The sequence below is a fragment of the Diadema setosum genome, chromosome 20 (assembly GCF_964275005.1).
Source record: "Diadema setosum chromosome 20, eeDiaSeto1, whole genome shotgun sequence".
Lineage (NCBI taxonomy): Eukaryota > Metazoa > Echinodermata > Echinoidea > Diadematoida > Diadematidae > Diadema > Diadema setosum.
The window spans coordinates 23,730,743-23,751,429 of record NC_092704.1 but is presented as its reverse complement, the minus strand read 5'-3'; the positions used below and the strand labels follow the sequence as shown (position 1 = coordinate 23,751,429).

The 20,687-nt window shown below is 40.6% G+C and overlaps 1 protein-coding gene across 1 annotated transcript in view; it reads right to left on the bottom strand.

Annotated features, from left to right (window-relative positions):
* Nucleotides 1-11,764: 11,764 nt before the first annotated feature.
* LOC140243518 (SWI/SNF-related matrix-associated actin-dependent regulator of chromatin subfamily A-like protein 1) overlaps nucleotides 11,765-20,687 on the bottom strand; it is a 30,167-nt gene continuing 21,244 nt past the window's right edge. Inside the window, exons 16-18 of the mRNA XM_072323189.1 lie at nucleotides 14,465-14,565; nucleotides 13,059-13,146; nucleotides 11,765-12,079 (exon numbers count right to left, since the gene is read on the bottom strand). Coding sequence (XP_072179290.1) covers nucleotides 11,765-12,079; nucleotides 13,059-13,146; nucleotides 14,465-14,565 — 504 coding nt within the window. The remainder of the gene's footprint in view (nucleotides 12,080-13,058; nucleotides 13,147-14,464; nucleotides 14,566-20,687) is intronic.

Here is a 20,687-nt window from a genome sequence, read left to right as displayed (position 1 = left end):
ACTAACATCCCCCAGCTTTTCGGGAAGGAAGACAGATCTGTTCTTGTCTATCAAAGGGCCTGGAACACTTTTCTTGCCGAATACTTTGGTCCAATGCCCAAAGTTCGACAGTACCATCACTTCAGGTATATAGGTAAAATTTGTAGGGTTCAAGGTCATATATACATGCGGTTTTCACTAGCATGAAGCTGGAAGTATGCAGAAAAGTATGGTACGTGTATAAAATTACCCAAAAATGAATTTTGCCGACTTCAGACTAATTTTGCTTGATCACCCCACATATGTAGATTGATGTACATCAAAGATGCATTTGCTGTGCGGAAAATGAATGTATGTTTCTGTTTAAAATAATTTAGTTTACCAGAAGCAAATGTCTTTGTATTCAAACTGATGAAATCATGCATAAAGAGAAACAGATGCAGGTGGTAAGAGCATGTATGACTCCTCTGGTGTTGCTGCAGTCCATGTACAGGATGTTGTACCCAGTGATGCAGAGAGTTTGCCTGAAGTAGACTTCAAGTCAGGAATGATTCCCAGGGTAGACAATTCCAAGGTGATGTCTAATCCAGAGACATTGCTTGGTCATTTGCCGGAATCAGAGAGGAAGGATGTGGTTGGAATTTTTCAAGAATTTCCAGAGGTGTGTAGGGACAAGTTAGGTTGCGCAACTAACACCGTTCACAAGGTTGACGTAGGTGAGAGTGAACCAATAAAACAGCACCCATACAGACTTCATCCTGACAAGAGGGCAAGGCTCATGTGAACAAAGAAGTAGAGTACATGCTTGAACATGGTATCATAGAAGAAAGCAACAGTAGTTGGAGTTCACCAATAGTACTGGTTCCAAAGCCAGATGAGTCAACAAGGTTTTGTATTGACTTCCGCAAAGTCAATGCGGTTACGAAAACGGTTTTTTTCCCCTTCCTCGTATTGAGGACTGCATAGATCAAGTTGGAAATGCAGCCTATGTGAGTAAGATAGATCTCATGAAGGGATATTGGCAGGTGCCACTATCAGAGGAAGCAAAAGAAATCTCAGCGTTTGTGACCCCACAAGGTCTCTTCCAGTGTCGGGTCATGCCTTTCGGCATGAAAAATTCTCCTGCCACATTTCAGAGAATGATGAATGGTGTGATCTCAGGGCATGAAAACTGTGTAGTCTACCTAGATGATGTCTTGGTATATAGCAGTAGCTGGAAGGAGCATGTAGCCCATTTGAGGGATCTGTTTGGAAGGCTTTCCAAGGTAGGACTAGTTGTGAACTTGGCCAAATGTGAATTTGCCAAAACCACTGTGACCTATTTGGGTCATGAGATAGGTCAAGGTAGTGTGTCTCCACGTAGTGCCAAAGTCCAGGCAATCGTAGATTTCCCCTCCCCCTTCTCCAAGAAAGAGCTGCTCCGTTTTCTTGGGATGTGCAGTTTTTACCGTAAATTTGTGCCAAACTTCAGTAATGTCGTAGCCCTGCTGATGAACCTTCTCAAGAAGGGGGTCAAATTTGACTGGTCAGGAGCCTGTGAGACAGCATCCAACAAACTGAAAGCAGTGCTGATGTCAGATCCAGTGCTGGAAGCGCTAAACTTCGAGACATCTTTTCAGCTCGCCGTGGATGCCAGCGATGTAGGGGTTGGAGCTGTACTCCTACAAATGGACAAATCTGGTCTCCTGAAACCTGTCAGCTACTTCTCCAAGAAGTTGAACAGACATCAGCGGAGATACTCCACCGTAGAAAAGGAGCGCTTGGGTCTGGTGTTAGCAGTTCAACATTTCGAGGTGTACCTGAGCAACTCACCTGAAGTAAATGTATATACAGACCACAACCGTTGACTTTCCTGGAGAGATTTCGCAGTAAGAACCAGAGACTCTTTCGATGGAGCCTGTTTCTGCAGCCATATGGACTGAAAGTGACTCACATTAAAGGAAAGGACAACGTAATGGCTGATACGCTTTCCAGAGCATAAATGATATGAACGCAGACTTCTGTAAGAGTGAAAATATGAACGTCGATAACTGTGACAAACATTGTGACAATGTCCGTCAAAATAACTCGACGTTGGACGCTTAATAGCTGGAAGTCAATGTTCATACACTGTTCAAACTTCCAAAAGACTGGAATGTGTTGGTGTATGATACACGTTTGTTTATTGCATAATATTTAAAATTCAAATGACGAGAAATTAGCCATCCAACAATGTAGATTTTGGGAAATACATCTATGGCTCATGATGCAAAAATTGGCTCAACTCTCCTGGACCTCCATGAATATATCTTTGCTACTACTATGCATGTATCACTGTTCTACAGCTAATTTACAGTTGAGAACACATTTATTTATCTATTTTTTTACCAGATTTACCGTACCACACACATATGGCTATACTGAAGTACATTTCTGCAGAAAAGTTCATCCTCTGCAAATATGAGAGACAAGGACTAGAAGGAGGCTACGTTAATTGCTGTCTTCGAGAAAGTGACATGATTGTGAAGGACAATAATCAAACGCAAAAGATTGTGATATGCTTCTATGCTTTGAAGACCCATCTGGCACTGTTCAACAAGTGTCGAACCCATTGGAGTAATGAGGTAACAGTTACGGAGGAAGTTCCAGCTCCTCCTGAGACAGGTGTCCCAGCTGAGGGGTTGGGGACTTCTCAGACATTTCCATCAGGGAAAAGGAGACCCCGATGAAAGAGGATTCCCAGGCAGAGGGGAAGACCCTCCTACTGGGGAGACACCAACAGTGGAAAATGGGGAGAGATCAACTCAGGAAAATGGAGAAACACCCACCCATGAAAATGTAATTGGCAAGAGCAAAAAGCCACACACGTTCAAAAATGTCCGCAAGTTGCCTGTCGAATATGAGGCCAACAGAAAGGCATGGATGAATAGTCGTCTGTTTGAGAACCAACTGAGAAAGGTATTCTTCCATCACAAATTTAAAATTATTTGTTGTCTTTCTCTGGATAGGTGGAGGGTTATTCACCACACATCCAATATTTGAGGCTGTGCTAACAGTCAAAGAGCCCCCAAACATAACCAGCGTGACACAACCCATAGACAGAGGAGTTATCCAAAACCTCAAGCTACACTATCGCCATATCCTGGCTTCTCGACGACTTGCGGTGGGGTGTAGTGGGAGCGCCCCCTTGTGGGAAATGATAATAGGGTAATCCCCCTCCCTTCAAGAGGAGTATAAAAGTGACAGCATTTTGCCGCTCTCTGCAGTTGTCATTTGTCAGTTGCCAGTGCACCAGATAGAAGTTGAAGTACTGCTTTCAGAATTGAGCCCTTGAACCTCTCTGAAGTCAGAGATACCTTGTACCTGTTCTGACAACTCCAAGAATGGTGAGTGAGTGGATAGCAATTCAACAATGCACTACCATCACACAGATAGTTTGACTCTATAGTACCTTCAGTCACTACGTAACCTATGCATCGTATCTGCGTTTCACACTTTTGAATTCACTATCGTCATACTGTTTATGATCGAGCTTCACTTCACCAGTCTTCCGTCTTGTTCGCTTCCTGCACAATTTCAATATTCTTGCAATTGCTGCCACATTGTCAAGTGAGTACGACATGAAGTTCCAATATGCCTATGTGAAATTCCGTGATGACCATGAACTCGCTATTGTGGAGACTAAAGATATAAGCAATTGGTGTCGGGCAACACACAATCCGAACAAATTAATCTGGACAAGATGGGTCGAGAATTCAACCGAAGGTAAAGGTAAAGATGGTGTTGATTGTGGAAAGGGGATGGACATTGACAACCAGTTCAAGAAGGCTCAGATTTTACTAATTTCAGGTACAGTGTAAGTACAGAAGTAGACTTACACTTCTAGGTTTCAACTGAGCATTCAAACTTTTTCACTATTGTTCACATCCTCTGGAGATCTAGACTTCTGTTTCAGCTAGCATCATTGAAAGCTGGTGAGAGTCACCAGAATCTTAATTAGCACTGATTTGGACTGTGAGGTGACTAGTGCTGGGACATGAATATGATGAACATGAGTCATAAGCATATCTGACATAGTAGGCCATATAGGATCTAGAATCTACATGTAGAATTCTAGATCTAAATCTAGATCCCTAGTTATTATTTTATGTTACCAACTTGTGAAAGTCTAGACACAAGTAGATAAGGATTACAATACTGTTGCCTGGGCTGTATGGAGATCATGGCCACTGCTCCAGCCAAGGTAAAAAAAAAAAATAACAGAGTCATTATTTATCTATTCCAAGCCAGATGGCAGTAGCAGTAATTTTGCTGTGCAACAAAGAATGTGCTAGCAAATGAGGTGAGTTAATTAGGGCAGATTTCTTGAAGAACTTCATATGCACTATGCAACGCGAAGTGCAAGCTGCCCATTGGTTTTTAACAGCAAACACTCCTGTCTATGGTTGCTTTTTACAAATGTAACAATGAAGCTTGTACAGACTCATCTCCCGTATACATGTGAATCAATTCACATCATCTCAAGTGATATGAAACAGGATGTTCCTACAGTGGCATGCTTCATTTCAAATGCCACGAATCATCTGAAGGAAGAAAGAGGACTGAAAAATTTGCAAACTTATTGCATTTTCAGATGAATACACTGGGCAATTAAAAGGTAAGACAAGCTTTGCCGATCTTTAAAAGACCAAACATCAGCGATTGGTGTCAGGCAACACACAGGCCAAACAAACTGTATTGGACAAGATGGGTCCAGAAGTCAACCGAAGGTGAAGGAGAGGGTGTCGACGGTGTTGATCGCAGAGAGGGGGTGGACATTGACGACCAATTCTACAAGGCTCAGATTTTACCAACATTGTACTTTCAGACAGGTACAAAAGTAGACTTACACTTCTACAAATGTAAGTCTCTACCACACTTTCAAACTTTTTCAGTACTGCTAGCTTAATTTGGAGATCTAAACTTCTGTTTCAGCTGGTGTCAGTGAAAGCTGGTGAGGATCACCAGAATCTGCCCCAGCACAGTATAAGGCATTGGTGGATATATATGGTAAAGGAGGTACTGGTTAAGAAGATGAATGGGCAGAGTCTCAATTACAAGCTTGAACCACTACCAACCAGCCAACCTCAGGAGACCACAGAACCACCACAACCCAAAGTGGAAGATGCTCAATGCCCTTTTTAACATGGTAGCCTGTCCCTTTGCTGGGAGTTTCATATCATGGGAAAATTTGGCAGGCCCCAGCTGAAGAATCATCTGTCCTTCTCCAGCCTGGCTCGACAGACTGACAGTGAGCTGCGAAAAGGGTTCACAGAAGAAGAGGTGACGGAGCAGGTAATCCGGTCAATAAGTCCAGGTCTAAGGATTCAGAGCTACCTGGAAGGGCAAACAGGACTTGATTTACGTAATGGGAGGCCCATGTCATATGATCCATAACACAGCCAAGAAGGCAGCTCAGGCCTTGCCAGTTGTACTGGCTGACTCGCTGGTTGATATCTGGTACTACTTGGACAAAAGCACTTCACATATCAAAGGAGTGTAAACACTGCAAGAACTAATGACCATAACACACAAGATTCTGAAGTGTGCTGCAACAAGATGGCTGTCACTTGGTCAGCACCTAAAGAGGCTCGTTGAACACTGGGTGCCACTTTGCTCTTCTCTAGAGAAGAAGCGCAAAGAAAGATGATGAAAGCATTAAAAGCTGTAAGTCTAACATCAAGCAGGAAGAAAATCTCTGTATCAACCGGCTCTGCAGGATCTGTAGCTACAGTAAGCAATAGTGGAGCAATAGTCACCATCACCACTGAGCTATAATGCCAATAAACTAAACAACAATGCAATAGCAACACCTGTTTGGGTTCTTGGAGCATTAAATATATCTTGAAAGTCAGTTATTTGGACAATTCTATGTCTTCAGCTCCAAATGCACATCGTGAAAGTGTAGAGTACAGTGGCACATGACGTAAGTATTAAAGGCGACAGAGGCTATTGACACATCATTGTTGATCATGTTGTCTTCAGCGAGTGTAAGTAAAAGCAGCAACAAAGAAGTAAGTTTGTTTGCTGTGGAGGATTTCCAGAGAAAATCCAAAGCAGGTTGAGTTTTTTACTGGGATGTCTGGCTGCAAAAAATGAGGCTGAGCTATGTGACATGTATGTCAATGATGTTGGTCACATAGGAAGTGAGGACCTGATCAAGTTAGAAAATGTGAAGGTTTGACCAATTCAATGGTATAACAAATGTGACTTTGGATAGAATCAATAAGAAAATATATGAGTCTAGAAACTTCCAAGACATTTTGCTTAAGTCTAAAGCAATTTGTCTTAGCCATTTGCTTGGCTACGAAAACTGCCCAAATGGTATTCTTGTAAACTTTAGGGCATTTTGGATTGACGTCACCAAAACTTGCGACATTTGGAAACCGTTGCATCACAGTGAAAAGTGTATTACACATGTATGGGATTCCATGAAACAGGCTACAGGAGGTTTATAGATAGTAAACGCCTGAATCTCGCTAGGAAACGAAAGCTGAAGGAGGAGCCGGGTCCATCAGAAGCATCTTTTTCATCCCCAAAGCAGCTCAGAGTCAAGATCCAGATTTTCTTCTGGAAGCTCTTCAAGTTCTGCTGTGCTGCCTGTGAAATGCATCATTTGCAATAGAGTCGACCTGCACATCACTCGCCAAGGCAAACTTGATCAAATTCTTCATATTCTCGTTTTATACAAAGTAGCGAAATTTGTAACACAAATTGTCTTCTACTTCTTTTGACAGGATATGGTCTATGTACACCAAGAAACCTCAGTGCAAAGTTCAGAAACAACAGAATGTGTATGCATCGATGCTTGGGTCAATGTGATTAATATTCAAGAATTAATACACTGTCATCTTACTCGTTGTCAGAGGTAAACGGCACGAAAGGGTTTTTTTTTTCTCCTTTTCTCCTACCCTCTTGTTTACGGTGGGCTGCTGTCTAGGTAGAAAGAATTTTTAGGCCAATAGCTGGCGAGATCAAGGTTGCAAGCTGCACCCTTCTCGCAGCGCGGGAAGAAATGCTTGGCTGGGTTTCCCGCGAATTTTGTTATGATTCATTTGGTTATCAATAAAGGCCGCACCCCGGTATTTGAATAAGGATAATGTAAGTGACAGTGAGTAGTCAAATTACAGGTTAATTATTATTGTATTGGTATGGGAGTGAAAGGTTAGAATTAAGGGAATCGCACTGATTGGCGAGTGATAATGTATGCAGGGTTAAGACCGAGAGAGGGAGCGTGAGAGAAGATAAATAGCTGTGAAGGAGGAAAATGAGAAGAGAAGCTAATCCGACGCGAGAGTGGAAAGACCGTTTGTGCCCATTGGGAAGGGTCCAGGCTCGTCGAAATAGGAGGGAATCCAGGATAAGACTCCGCTGAGATCCGAGCTAAAAGGCTGTGAGGGAGAAAGCGAGAGAGAAATTGAACCTGTGATACTCCAAGGCTTAAGTATTCCTGCTGCTGAGCGGAATTGGCTGACGGGGTACTGGACGACAACTCCGAGGGCAGACGGCAACTCTCCCCGCGGTGCAGGGCAGAAATAACTCCGCATCCTTATATTGCTACGAGCTGAGGCAGCCGCATTGCTACGAGCTGAGACAGCCGCAGTGCTACGAGCCGAGACAGCCGCATTGCTACGAGCTGAGACAGCCGCAGCGCTACGAGCTGAGACAGCCGCACCACTACGAGCTGAGACAGCCGCAGTGCTACGAGCTGAGACAGCCGCACTACTACGAGCTGAGTCCGGGACCAACCGCTGCTCGGTGACACAGTCACGGTCGTCAGCAGAGACGCTATCATCACTGGTCGGGCCAGACAGGTCGACGTCGGCACCGACGCTGCACCCTAGCGATCTACAAGACGCACGGGGGCGCCCTCCAGCGACGGCATAGGACACAGAACTCGGCAAGATAACGCCTGACAGTTGATAGTTGCAGGAGCTCCGTAGGCAGTAATACAAGTGGAGTGTAATTGTAACAGGGAGTTTGATGAGGTTGATTTAATCTAATGAATTCAGTGGAATATTTGATTTAAGTATATAAGCAGACAATTTATTTATGTTGTGTTGCGTTATGATGACATCTGTCAGAAAACATAGAACCTGCAGCGGAATTAAAGTTTTGTTTATTGCATTTTGAATCCAAAACAAAAATCTTCACGCTGTGTTATTTACATGGTCTATACTAGAGTAAAGTAGCGCAGCAAGTTCCCCCTGACACTCGTCCATGATGAAATGGCTTCACAACATTTTTATTCCGTATTTTGAAAGACATTGCATATGCAATAAATTGTTTTGACTCTTTGCCTCAATATGTGGTACTCGATGCAGTTCACCCTGTAGCAAACATTTCTGCCCACCACCATGATTTTATCAGGGTTAGATTCTGAATATTTAGATTCTTCTAATAATGAAAATGTCCCAAACGTGTATTTTACAAAAAATGACTGAAATTTAAAATTTGTTGTTTATCCCATGGTACTGTGCCAAAAAAGAAAAAGAGAAAGAAAGAAAGAAAGAAAACATCCACATTTGTGTATTCAGAAAGTACTGCCAGTGTTGCTGGAACAAAACTCATTTTAAAGCCTCTTTTTCAGTCTTAACTGATGGCCTATCAGGTGTATGTGGATGAAAAAAACATCAAAGGTTCTACCTGTGAATGTCCACAAGGTGACTACAAGGGCAGTCATACTGCCGCACTTGTCATATTTGGTATTCACAACATCAGTAGGACCGATGTTGAGTGCAAATAGCGTCAGCTCAAGCCAACAGGAAAAGTAACTTCAGTTGAGATGATGTACCCGCCCTGTTCTGTAGACTACAATCCCCTGACAAGAGATGTAAGAGACGATGATCGTGACTGGCTTAGCAGGCGACTGAAAGGTTGTGGACAGTTAACAGCAATGTACAGGCTATTATCACCAGAACCTGAATTGTATAGTCAGTCTCCTCCTGCCCCAACTGTGCAAGAACTCATCTTCTCGCCGGCATTCATAGATGCCAAAATGAAAGTGGATTTTCTACTCTGTGGACTTGATCCACCCCCTACCCGACAGGGCCATCTGTTTACCCTCCCCCCTTCTCAGGCCTGCAGAGCTTCAGGCCCTCGCCCAGGACCTTGCCTCCCTGCTGGCCACAGGGACAGTGGAGAATATCACAGATCATCTGTGCCTCTCCATATCACTTAATGTTCCTCATCCCCAAGTGCTCGGGTGACTTCCGAATGATTCTGAACCTAAAAAGAATCAACCACTTTGTCTACACCCCTTCCTTCAGTATGGAAACACTAGCGACCATCCTTCCCCCTACTTCGACCAGGAGATTTGACTGTGTTGACAGACTTAAAAGACGCCTATCTACACTTACCCATAGCCCCCTCCCCAAATGAGAAAACTTCTAGGCTTTTCATCGGGGGGGGGGGGGGACCTATCGTTACAAAGCCCTACAGTTTGGCCTCATATTTTCCCCACAACTGTTCACGCGCCTTGTGACATGCGTCGTCAGCTTTTTCCGACAAAGCCGCCTCTGAGTCTACTGCTACCTGGACAACTGGCTGCTAGTAGCAGACTCGCCAAACACCAGCTGTACTACCTACTGGACTTAGTTCAACGTCTAGGCTGGGCTGGACAATTGGGAAAAATCTAGACTGAGTCCCACCCAACATTCCACGTTCCTTGGCGCCGCAATAGATATTCCGTGGGGTCTGGCGCGGCCGACCCCCCAATGTGTAAACACCATCGGGAATGCGGCTTGATCGCTGTGTGGCATCAGCAGCACCTCAGCCAGACAATGGCTTCATTCTCGGATACCTAGCCAGCCTCGTCAACGTGCTCAGAGATTGCAGGCTGCAAATGTGCCCCTTACATCTGCACGTCCTTCGACACCACATCCCACACTGCGACCTCCTTCTCAAACCCATACCTGTTGGACCGAGGACCGAGAACATCATGTACAGTATTTAGAGAACTTCTATAAGCAAAACATTCTACCAAAATTGATGAGTGGGCAAGCTGATAGCTGAAGTGGTAGCGAGCTCTACAAATTACCTTATCTCTTACTATCTTGAGAAAAAGTTGATGAAATATTCTGATGCTAAATACTCAGCCAATTGGGACAATATTTCTCAGTCTAAATGTAGCAGAGATGTGAAAATACGAGTTCAAAAGTCACTCGCCTGTGCATTTCTACCAATCTGAGAGAGGAAGAAGAAGATGCATTGGCAACATTGTGAAACACAAATTATGAAATGAACCACTTGAGAAAAGAGCTCATCAAGCCAGACATGAATACTACCTACGCAAATCTTTGCACACCAAAAATGCTCGTTAACATTTTTCTCTTCTGAAATATGTGCATTTGCCAAAACTAATGCCAGATGTTCTCAGTACTGCCTACAGCAACACCAGAATAAGGTGACATTCAGCACTGATAGAAAGATAAGACTGTAATTTTCACCTAGGTCTTGCCAAAGGTACCTTGTTACATACAAAGTGTACTCCTAAGCTGGGTGACAAACCAGTCAACAAATGAGGTCCAGTGTCAGGCTTCTTGAAAAGTGTAAGAGAGCAACTTCTGTTTACAACAAACTCCTCCAAAGTATGCATCGACTAATATAAAAATGAAAATGCACATGCTTTTTGTGAAAGGGCCAAATACAAGCCATTTATCGAGTGGTGTGTATGTTAACAAAGGCAATTACAGCCTGCAGCACATATGAATGTAGCAGCAGCTGTGATGAACACTGCAGGGATACCAAATTTGTGAATCACTCTGCAGTATTTAGAGGGATGAAAAGGCATATTTCTGGTTGAAACAAAAAAAAGTCTTTTTACCTCTCTTGTATGAGACATGTGTAGATATACAATTAGGGAAAATGGTATTTTCCATTAAACCTGAAGTATTTTTTGGCAATAAACAGAGCAAATTAAAATACTGCAAAAAGTAAATTTTGGTATCTCTGACATTGCTTCATGCTGGTACATTGTATCTGACAGTAAGGTAACAATTTTGTAATCAGTTTACGAAATTACACAATTTTTCTACACAAATTCTACCCCACCTTTGTATTCCTGTTTAAATTGGTAAAGTTGGTAGCTCTATCAACCTATCAAAAACAAATTTCAAACTGTACTTGGGGCTGACAATTAGCTGGAAGTATTCATAATTCATGTCTTACTAATTAGAGATCACATTATTTGAAGAAATGGCACTGAATACAGCCAAACAACTTTTCTCTAAGTACTGTTTATATCAAGTATTGCAGATTTAGTGGGAAATTGACTAGGTTCTTCAATCACAACACTTAATGGCTCACAAAAACTCAAAATATTTCTGAAATGAATAATGTGCAGAAATTGTATGCTGGTAAAACTCCTTCTTCTTTTCCTGGCAGAAAAATACCAGATGTGGTATATCATGAATTCAAATCTTATGGTTACAGCACAATGTTGTGGACTGTAGCCCGTTATGACCCACGTGACCTAGACAACTCAATAACCTTTTCATCAGATAATTTGAAGACACCAAGTTCTCTTTGGTGGTTTATGCCTACTCAATCTGAAAGCAAAAGCACACATAAATATGCCCATGCAGGACTACCCCCCCCCCCCAAAAAAAAAAAAAAAAAATGGACGGATGAATATAACATTGTTTCCATATCAATGCAGTAAATATTCAATCCTTTTCATCTGAACAATGGCACCTGTTGACAAAATACACAGGGATTGTTATGATCATAGAGCACATACAGGTCTTAAATCCACTAGAAGCCCTCCTTACGTCATCCTTGCTTTTTTCACGGGTGGTGCAAAAGATGCTGCATTCTTGCTGCTATATGAGTTGAAGAGGCTCATGTTAGAAGAGGAGGGTTGCACTGGTTTGCCAACTGTGGTCACCGAGTGGTTAGTGGTGGCAGGGCTGCATTTTGTCGTCTCGGCCTCGTTCGCTTCACTTGAAGAGTTGCTTGCCGCAACACTGCCGCAACCCGTTGACTCAGCTGCGTCGAGGATGTCGAGTTCCTCCTGCGACAGCTCGTCATCTTCAAAGAATGATTGCTCAAAGAAGGACAGGATGCTTCGCTGTCTGGGATCCTGTGTACAGAGAATAGCAAAAGTGTGAACACAATTACTCCAGTCTTTGAATAAACCACCTTTACTTCATAACTATTCTGCAAACACTCAGATTGTTCACCCAAGAGGGAAAAGACATCAACGTCAAGTCAAACAAGGTCACGTGGTGTTAAAATCCTTCCGCTACAACACTGATGAAAATTGCATATTAAACATTTAAGCAAAGGAGCAGAATACTGAGTACTATTGATGGCCACAACAGGGGGACAGTCCAATTACAATCTACTTCTTTGGGCCAGCGGCATCATAGGAAAAGAATTGCTCTTCATTATTAAAGTAAATGAGAATTAATCATTCAGTGTTTTGGTAGTAGCCATGAACCCCCCTCACGCCAGAAACACGGGCATATATACTCAGGCTTGACCCAAGTCATGAAATCAACAGTATTGTATTCTGAAGGACTTGGACTGCATTCATTCATTTTCATTCATTCATTTATTTTTCATTTCCAACAGAAACATATAAATATATTACAGAAATTGAATACATAGATTTCATCATAATACAAAATAAAGGATAAGTTTACAGAAAAATTGTATGTATACGAAAATGTTGGAAATGGGGAGGAATGCTAAAAAGCTGAGCTTGTAGGGTGCATTCCCCCCACACGTAATACAAGAAATTATATGATCGATTGACTGATATACATTGAAAATGGATGAAACAAAGAAACTAAGTCAAAAAGACCTATAACTAACCTAACTAATCCGAAACAAAACTAACCTAACTAATTTCTCAACAGTCCTTGCATTACTGCAAGGACTGTTGAGAAATTCTTGCACAGTAAAATATGTTTTTGCTTGTTCTTTATTTGCACATAACAAGTCAAAGCACACACATACAAAAAAGAAACCTGAGTTGCACCACCTAAAAAATATCTTATATCCATTTGTACTGCGACAGGTTAGATGAAAATCTTCACTGTCACTGGGGAACACACCTTGAATTCTGTGGTGTCGGCTTCCTTGAAGTCATCCCTTGATAGACCAGCCTTGCTGAGTGTCGATAGTTTCTTCTGGACCAGAGGCCTGGAAAAAAAAATGAAGGAACACAGAACCTTTATGTCAAAATTTATATCTGCTGTCAAGATTAAATCTTCATCATGATCTCCCCTTTGTACTTCGTTTTTTTTTTAATAGGCAAACTACACTGATTATCTTATCTTTTATTTCACTACTGGAATGAACCTCTGATCTCAGTGGAGTCTCTTGATAGAAAATGGCTCACTCTGGGAAACGTAATCATGTTTTGCCACAGTTTTGTAACAATACAGATCAAAAAGCAAGAGAATGCCAGAAGTGAGCTTTAAAACAATGTCATTGACTACACACTTCTCCTTATAATAGATTGTTTGAACAAATAATTTGTTTGCAAAGATATACCGCCAAGGAACTTTACTGCAAATAATAAAGACTGTGTAGGAGATTACTGCATACATTTTTTATATATGGACTCTGATCCCGACATGAATGTGATGTGCATGCATACATTTCTCCATTGATACTGTACTCCAGGATCACAAATTTAACCACTGGCGAAATCGTCAGGAAGTCGCGAATCGCAAAAAATTAGACTCGCTAAACATATACCCTACGCAGTAATCGTTGCTATTTATCTACAAAAGTCTTCTGTTCACGATAACTTAAGAAGACACATAGATATGTGTTCACATTTACAATGTACCAATATACGAACTCAGTGGACATAAAGTGAATATGAACAATAATTTATTATTAAATAAAAAAACATTTCTGAAGGAAAAATCAGTATGAAAAGCTTCTGTATGAGGGGCACAATTTTACACATAGTATCAAACCTAAATTGGACTGCAATTGCTCATCAGAAAAGTGTAGACATATCAGTGGACAAATGATTTATTATAACTCACAGGAAATTGTCTCATCATTATCTATAGCTGAAAATTTTGTGCAGCTTATAATGCAAAAGAACAAAGATTTTAAAGATGTAAGTGTACAGTTTCCACTTTAAATTCTCTCTTTAATACCATTCTTTACTTCTTGTTTAACCTTTACTGTTCTTTGTTTGAAACTTGGCTCAGTTGTCTGAAAAACTAATTGCCCATGAATAGAGATGACCTACACCACCTATCCCTATTGTGTCACTATAGCCTACTTTAACATTAGATTGAGGCACACTGCTTTACCGGAATGGGCTGTCAAGCCTTTACAACAAGGCAAAAGGGTGGCAGGATTACTGAATGCTGATGTAGAAGTTGGGGCAAGTTCAACTAAGTGCCTTGGCACATGAAGGGTCAACAGTCCATCATATGCCATATCATTTAAGTCCTGATGAGAATACTTTACAATATGTAACTTGCTCACTGACCATATGTAGTCATCAGCTGTGCCCTTGGCGATGAGGTACCGGACAGTGACTGAGTCCTGCTGACCGATGCGGTGAACTCTGTCCTCTGCTTGAACCAAGATCTGGGCAAAATAAGTTGATCAGAAGTAGGTAGTGTTCAAAACAAAACTATGTCACAGCCACAGTCCTTGCAAGAATCTAAATTCCCCTTTGCTTTACTGATTGGTCTTAGTATTGTGCTTGAAGAGGTAAGCCGCGGTCGACATGAAAAATATCTTTAAAGACCAAAATTATGACTTTTAATTTTTTTTTTCCACAAAATATGGACACTAGGGGTAAAGTCTGCTGCACCCTAGTTTATCTTAAGCGATGAAATACCACAAATAGTGTCTGGCAGTGTCTAGGCATCAAGAAGGCTGAAAAACAATCTGCAAGATAGTATTGTCTGTACAGTAGGCATATTCCTTCCCTCCCTACATTGATTTAAAAAAAAAAATGACAAACAACAAAAACAACAACAATAACAACAACAACAACAACAACAACTACTACTACTACTACTTATCATAATGTGTCAATTGTGATGCACAATGAACCTGGACAAAAAAAACCAAAAAACTAGAAATGTCGCTAAGGCGACTGGTATGCCTCCGCCATAATGCATGATTCTCCTAATAGGTCTATAGTACATGTGGACAATGTGTGATTACATTTTCACAAAATTGGCAAAATATTAAAATGACAATTTTGTCACAAATATGTTGAATGTTCACCTTCCTTGACCTAGGTTTTATTGGATAAATAGGAGAGCATGTATTTGGGGATTTAAGGACTTTAACTTGACTGTCACCCATTCATAAGTTTATGCATTGAGTAATTTTCAAGGTATGGAGAAAAAGTGCAATTTCTGTATTGAAAAGTACATTGTTACCATTTTCATCTGGCCTTTGACCCTAAAATTCTAGAATCACTGTCAGGCAGAACATGCATAAATATGTAGTAAGTTTCAAGATAATAATATTTTTGGTGTAGAGGTAAATGATGAGGAATGGACACTGATTCATAGAAACAACCTTAGATGTACAATTGAAACTCAGTTAAGGTCCTTTTATGTTAAAACTTTCCATAGAGCTATAGCCACTAATGAATTTCTGTATAAGATTAAGAGGTCTGACAGACCTATGTAGTCTCTGCAATCAAATAGAAGACTCAATTCAGCATTTCATGGTTGAATGTACCGCTGTCAATCAACTTTGGAAATGTTTGGAAAAATATTTGAGTGCAAAACTAGGGGACCAACTACAATTTTCTTCCTTTCAAAGGCTGTTTGGGTGTAACAAGGAGCAAACAAATTATCTATGTATTAACTTCTTTCTTTTATGTACACGATTTTATATCTATCGATGTAAATTTAAAAAGGAGAAACCTAATTTCCAACCACTTCTCTCCTTTTTTAAGTCAAAATATAAGTCAGAATACCTGATTGCCCTCAAAAACGATAAGATTAGTCAACATTTGCAAAAGTTTAATTTTGTTTTATAAAGTACATACCATTGTAAGAATTCATGTGTTTCCAGTAAGCAAGGAGTTGAATAATATCATTCAAAGCTGTTCTTGATGAAGTTCATAACAACTGCATATGTACATGTTAAAAAGGCATCTCATACACTGTTGCAGTCTGGCCCGCGGGATTCCCAGTGGCCCCCTACTGGGGTGGTCGTTCTCGTCTGTTTTATCAATTAGGAGTCTTGAAGTAGCCTGGGTTTATGCAGGTTTCCACCTCCCTGGTTTATGTTTGCATGGATGGCGGTGTCGACAGGTTCCGACAGGTTCGCTGTAGGTCCGGAGGTCGGGGCAGTAAATCGAGCAGTAAATCAGTCGGATAGTGGTCGGGTTGCTGGTCATCCTGGGGGGAGGCCCGAATATTGGTAGTTCACGATACATCATAGTGGATACCCGTGGGCCAGCATATTTTAATTTAACTGTGACTGTGTTATTTTGTTATTCTTCTTTTTCTTTTTTTTTTCTCTTTTATTTCTTTCTTATGTCTTACTTTTCAGTGCTTCTGTTGCGTCAAGTGTGTTTATACCTATTTTTGTACATATGTTATTATTGTTCAATAAAAACATAAAAAAAAAAAAAAAAAGTTTCAAGATAACTTGAGCCACTTCCGAGATATGGAGGAAAAAGTTAGTCCAGCACTTTCCCTTTATCTTTGACCTTTTGACCTTTGAGGCAAAAAAAAAAAAGTTTCCAGAGAATCTCTATTAGGTTATACATGCATATACCAAGTGTTTAAAAAAAAAAAAAAATCCTGCTAGCATTGCATAAATATGAGGGAAATGGTAAAATTTTCAAGTGTTGCCCTTGACCTTTGACCCCTGACCTTTGACCCCATGAACCCTAAATTCTCTAGATAATCACTGCCAGTCAGTAAAAGTATATATACTATGTTCCATAAAGATACCTTGAACAATTTCCGAGGTACGAAGAAAAAAATTGAAGTTTTAATATTTTTACTTGACCTTTTGACCTTTGACCTCATGACCCCAAACTTTCACCAGAGAATCTTGATTTGGTAGCACATGGAAATAGTGAAATTCTACGTATTTGACCCTGACCTTTTGACCTTTGACCTTGAGCATGTGCACCCAAAAGTTGATAGGCACAACTTCACCCCCTAATACACATACATGCCAAGTTTCATTAGGATACCTCAAAAGGTTTTTTAGTTACGCTGTCCACAAAATTCATTACCGACGGACGGAAGGACGGACGGACAACCCGAAAACATAATGCCTCCGGCACCACTTCTAGTAGAGCAGATAAGCCCTCAAAATCACGTGAATTGTGCAAAATTTGACTAAAGCATGAAACTTTCACCAGTGTTAGTACATACCATAAGATTTATTTTAAGATCGGGAGGTAAGTCTGATTTGACCTCTGATGACCTCCAGAGGTCAATGTACTTTAGATATCAGAAAATCGATGTTTTTAGACATTTGCAAATGATATATGTGGTTATGTTGCACTAAACATGCATTTACACCACAGAGAAATCATTTCTAGATTCAACAGAGCACTGGCAGGTTTTTACCTTTGACCTCTGATGACCTCCAGAGGTCAATGAACTTTAAATATCAAAATATCGATGTTTTTAGACATTTGTGAATGATATATGTGGTTATGATTCACTAAACATGCATCTATACTTCAGGGAAACCATTTTCTGATTCCACAGAGCATTGACAGGTTTTAACCTTTGACCTCTGTTGACCTTTGGAGGTCAATGACCTCAAAATATTATATTGATCTGTGATGTCATTGGGTAATGGTAAGCATTGTTAAGATGTACAAAACAAGCATATTTGTCTTACAATGAAATTGTCTTCATATTCTAAAGAGCAGACGGGTTTCTACCTTTGACCTCTGATGACCTTGAGAGGTCAATGATCTCAGAATATCAGAATATTGAAGTATGACATCATTGGTGAAAGGTCAAACATGGCAAAGATGTACAAAACAAGCATATCTGTGTACAATGACATCGTCTTCATATTCCAAGGCACACAGACGAGTTTCTGCCTTTGACCTCTGATGATCTCGAGAGGTCAATAACCTCAAAGTATCAGAATAGTTTGGCATCATCAATGGTAAACATGATGATGTTTTAGAGAGCACTCGTAGGCACTGTTTATTAACGAGCCATTACCGTTCACCTATGAAAATCACACAAGGTCAAATACCTCGAATGAAATGTGAGGATGTTAATATTGATATTGCGATAGTTAATAGTTAATAATTGTTTATAATGTAGGGCTTACAAACCATGCATTTCTGTTACCAAAAAAGTGGCTACTCATTCCGCAGAACTTTTCAGGTAATTATCTGAGTCGGGTATGTGCACAGAGCAAGGGGTGTCGATCTGTTTTCACGTGGGGGGGACTTGGAAAATATGTAAAAGCATAAGTTCATGGTGCAAAGGAATGAAGCGGAGGGGGAGGGGGAGGATGTGGGTGGGGGATTGGATTTTTGCAGGTTTAGACCTGAAATCAGTGACTCAGTGTAGCTCTTGTTTAATGTGTGCGTCATCACTTATACGGAAGTTGATGGGGTGTGGGCGCATCTCACCTACCCTCCTCCCAAAGAAGAAGTTTTTTTTTTTTTTTTTTTTTTAAGAATCTGATGCATACGTTTTGGGGAATATTTGGAAAATTATGGATCACCAAGGTGTACCAAGTCTATATGGATGGGAACCCAGCAAGCGCAGCGTTGGCGAGGGTAGGGTATTCCACTCCCATTCGACAGAGCTCTTGTATTTTGAGAAATGAGATTCAACGACCTGGCACACAGGCACTTTTGAAGGAATACCTCGAAATTTGTATCAAAAAGGTGTAGTAAGTCAGCCATCTATGGAGGAAGACCAATCGACAGAAGGATGTGGGTGGAGGTATCCCCCTCCCACATTATGGAGCTTTTGCATTCTTTTGTTTGCAATTCAATGATCTCGTGCCACTCTTGGTTGAACTACCATTTTGAAAAAAAAAGTCCATACCCAAATGTGTAGCCATAATCAATGCATGGAGGAGAGGTTGATACAGCGAGAGGAGGGTATGAAAGGGGCTGTCCCCCAATCCTTCCCATGCGAGGGAGCCTTTGCAGTAAGAATAGAAATGTAAAAAAAATCTAGTATACACATTTATGATGGAATATTTGGTAAATTATCAGTAAAAGGAGTGTACCAAATCTAAGGGTAGAAACCGAGGAGGGATTGTTAATTGAAAGATACACTACCCCCTCCAACAAGAGGGATTTTCTTTAATATGTCGGAACTGAAATTAAAGATCTAGTACATACTTTGTGATGATATAGAACAAAAATGGGACAAAAGCACTGAGCGTATATGGAAGGGGACATAACGAAAGATAGTGTGGGGGAGGGTTATGCAAAGGAGATTCTGCCTTTTAATCTGGTGCATACTATAGCTGAAATGTTCGGTGACAGTTCATTTTCTGTCAAAAAAGTGAAGAAAAAAAATCTCAATCTCAGGAAATACTTGGAGGCAAAGTTTTATGTCCCCACCATTCCCCCTCCCATATTTTCTCGGGAGGCGGGGCAAATGCCTTTTGCCCTCCAAAATGAACAATCGTGCATATATAGGAAAGGCTTTTCATCTTTGGAATTCAAATAAAAATATCTCTTAAAAACATTTTTCATAGAATAAGGGAAATTATCATTCCCCAAAGTATGTTATATCTGTGGAAGGAACCAAGTAGGGGGAAGGGGTCTATCGAAAGGAGATATCCCCTCTCACAGAAGGGAGATTTTGCATTTCAGAATTAAATTTTAACAATCCGATGCACACTTAAAGTGAAAAACTTGGGCAGTTTTCTGCCTAAAAAGCAAAAAACAAAAAACAACAACAAAAATTAACAACAACAAAACATATTCCACATCTCAGAATTTAATGGGGTGAGGGTCAACTATCCCTGCCACCACCCCACCCCTCCTCCAAACTGATGCCCCGGTATGTGCATGTGTTTTATTCCACTTGTTGAAAAGAAGAGAGAGTTTTAAGAAACAATATTGTTCAGTGGTCGCTATCCCAGTCAAGTAAATTGTTTATCAATAAGGTGATTTCCTTCACCTGTATACCTTAAGATGATGTAGGCCTGGTATTTGCCTTGCACGTTATTACATCTATTTCTTTTTTAGTATTCTCGTTTATATTTTGATGTGAAAGTTGTTTACTTTGCCACGATTTTATTTGTACATAGAAAAAATAATCCAAGACTGAAAATGAAACTGATACAATATTTAATGATTGACATGATGCACATATTGTGTATTTCTATAGCAATAAAGTGAGCAATTCAAAAGGCGTGCACTCATTTCACATGAACATTAGCGATGATCCTCTGACCTCTGGAGGATATTGAAAGATATGCATCAAAATGTAAGAATATTGATGTCTGGTCTCATTGGTTTGTAATGGCCAGCTGCTTATGAAATAATCATTATATTTAAAAAAATGCATTTTGTGCGTGTGTGTGTGTGTGTGTCCAAAATTGTATGCAGAGTATTCCACACACAGTTCAATTTTGACTTCCATCTAGGACAATGAGCGGTTACTTTTTTCTCAACTACACTGCAATATCAAAATCTATTGAAAAAACACGGTGGCGGCTGGGTCTAACACATTATCATTCCTTTTCGTTGGAGATCCATGCGGGATGGTCAAAAC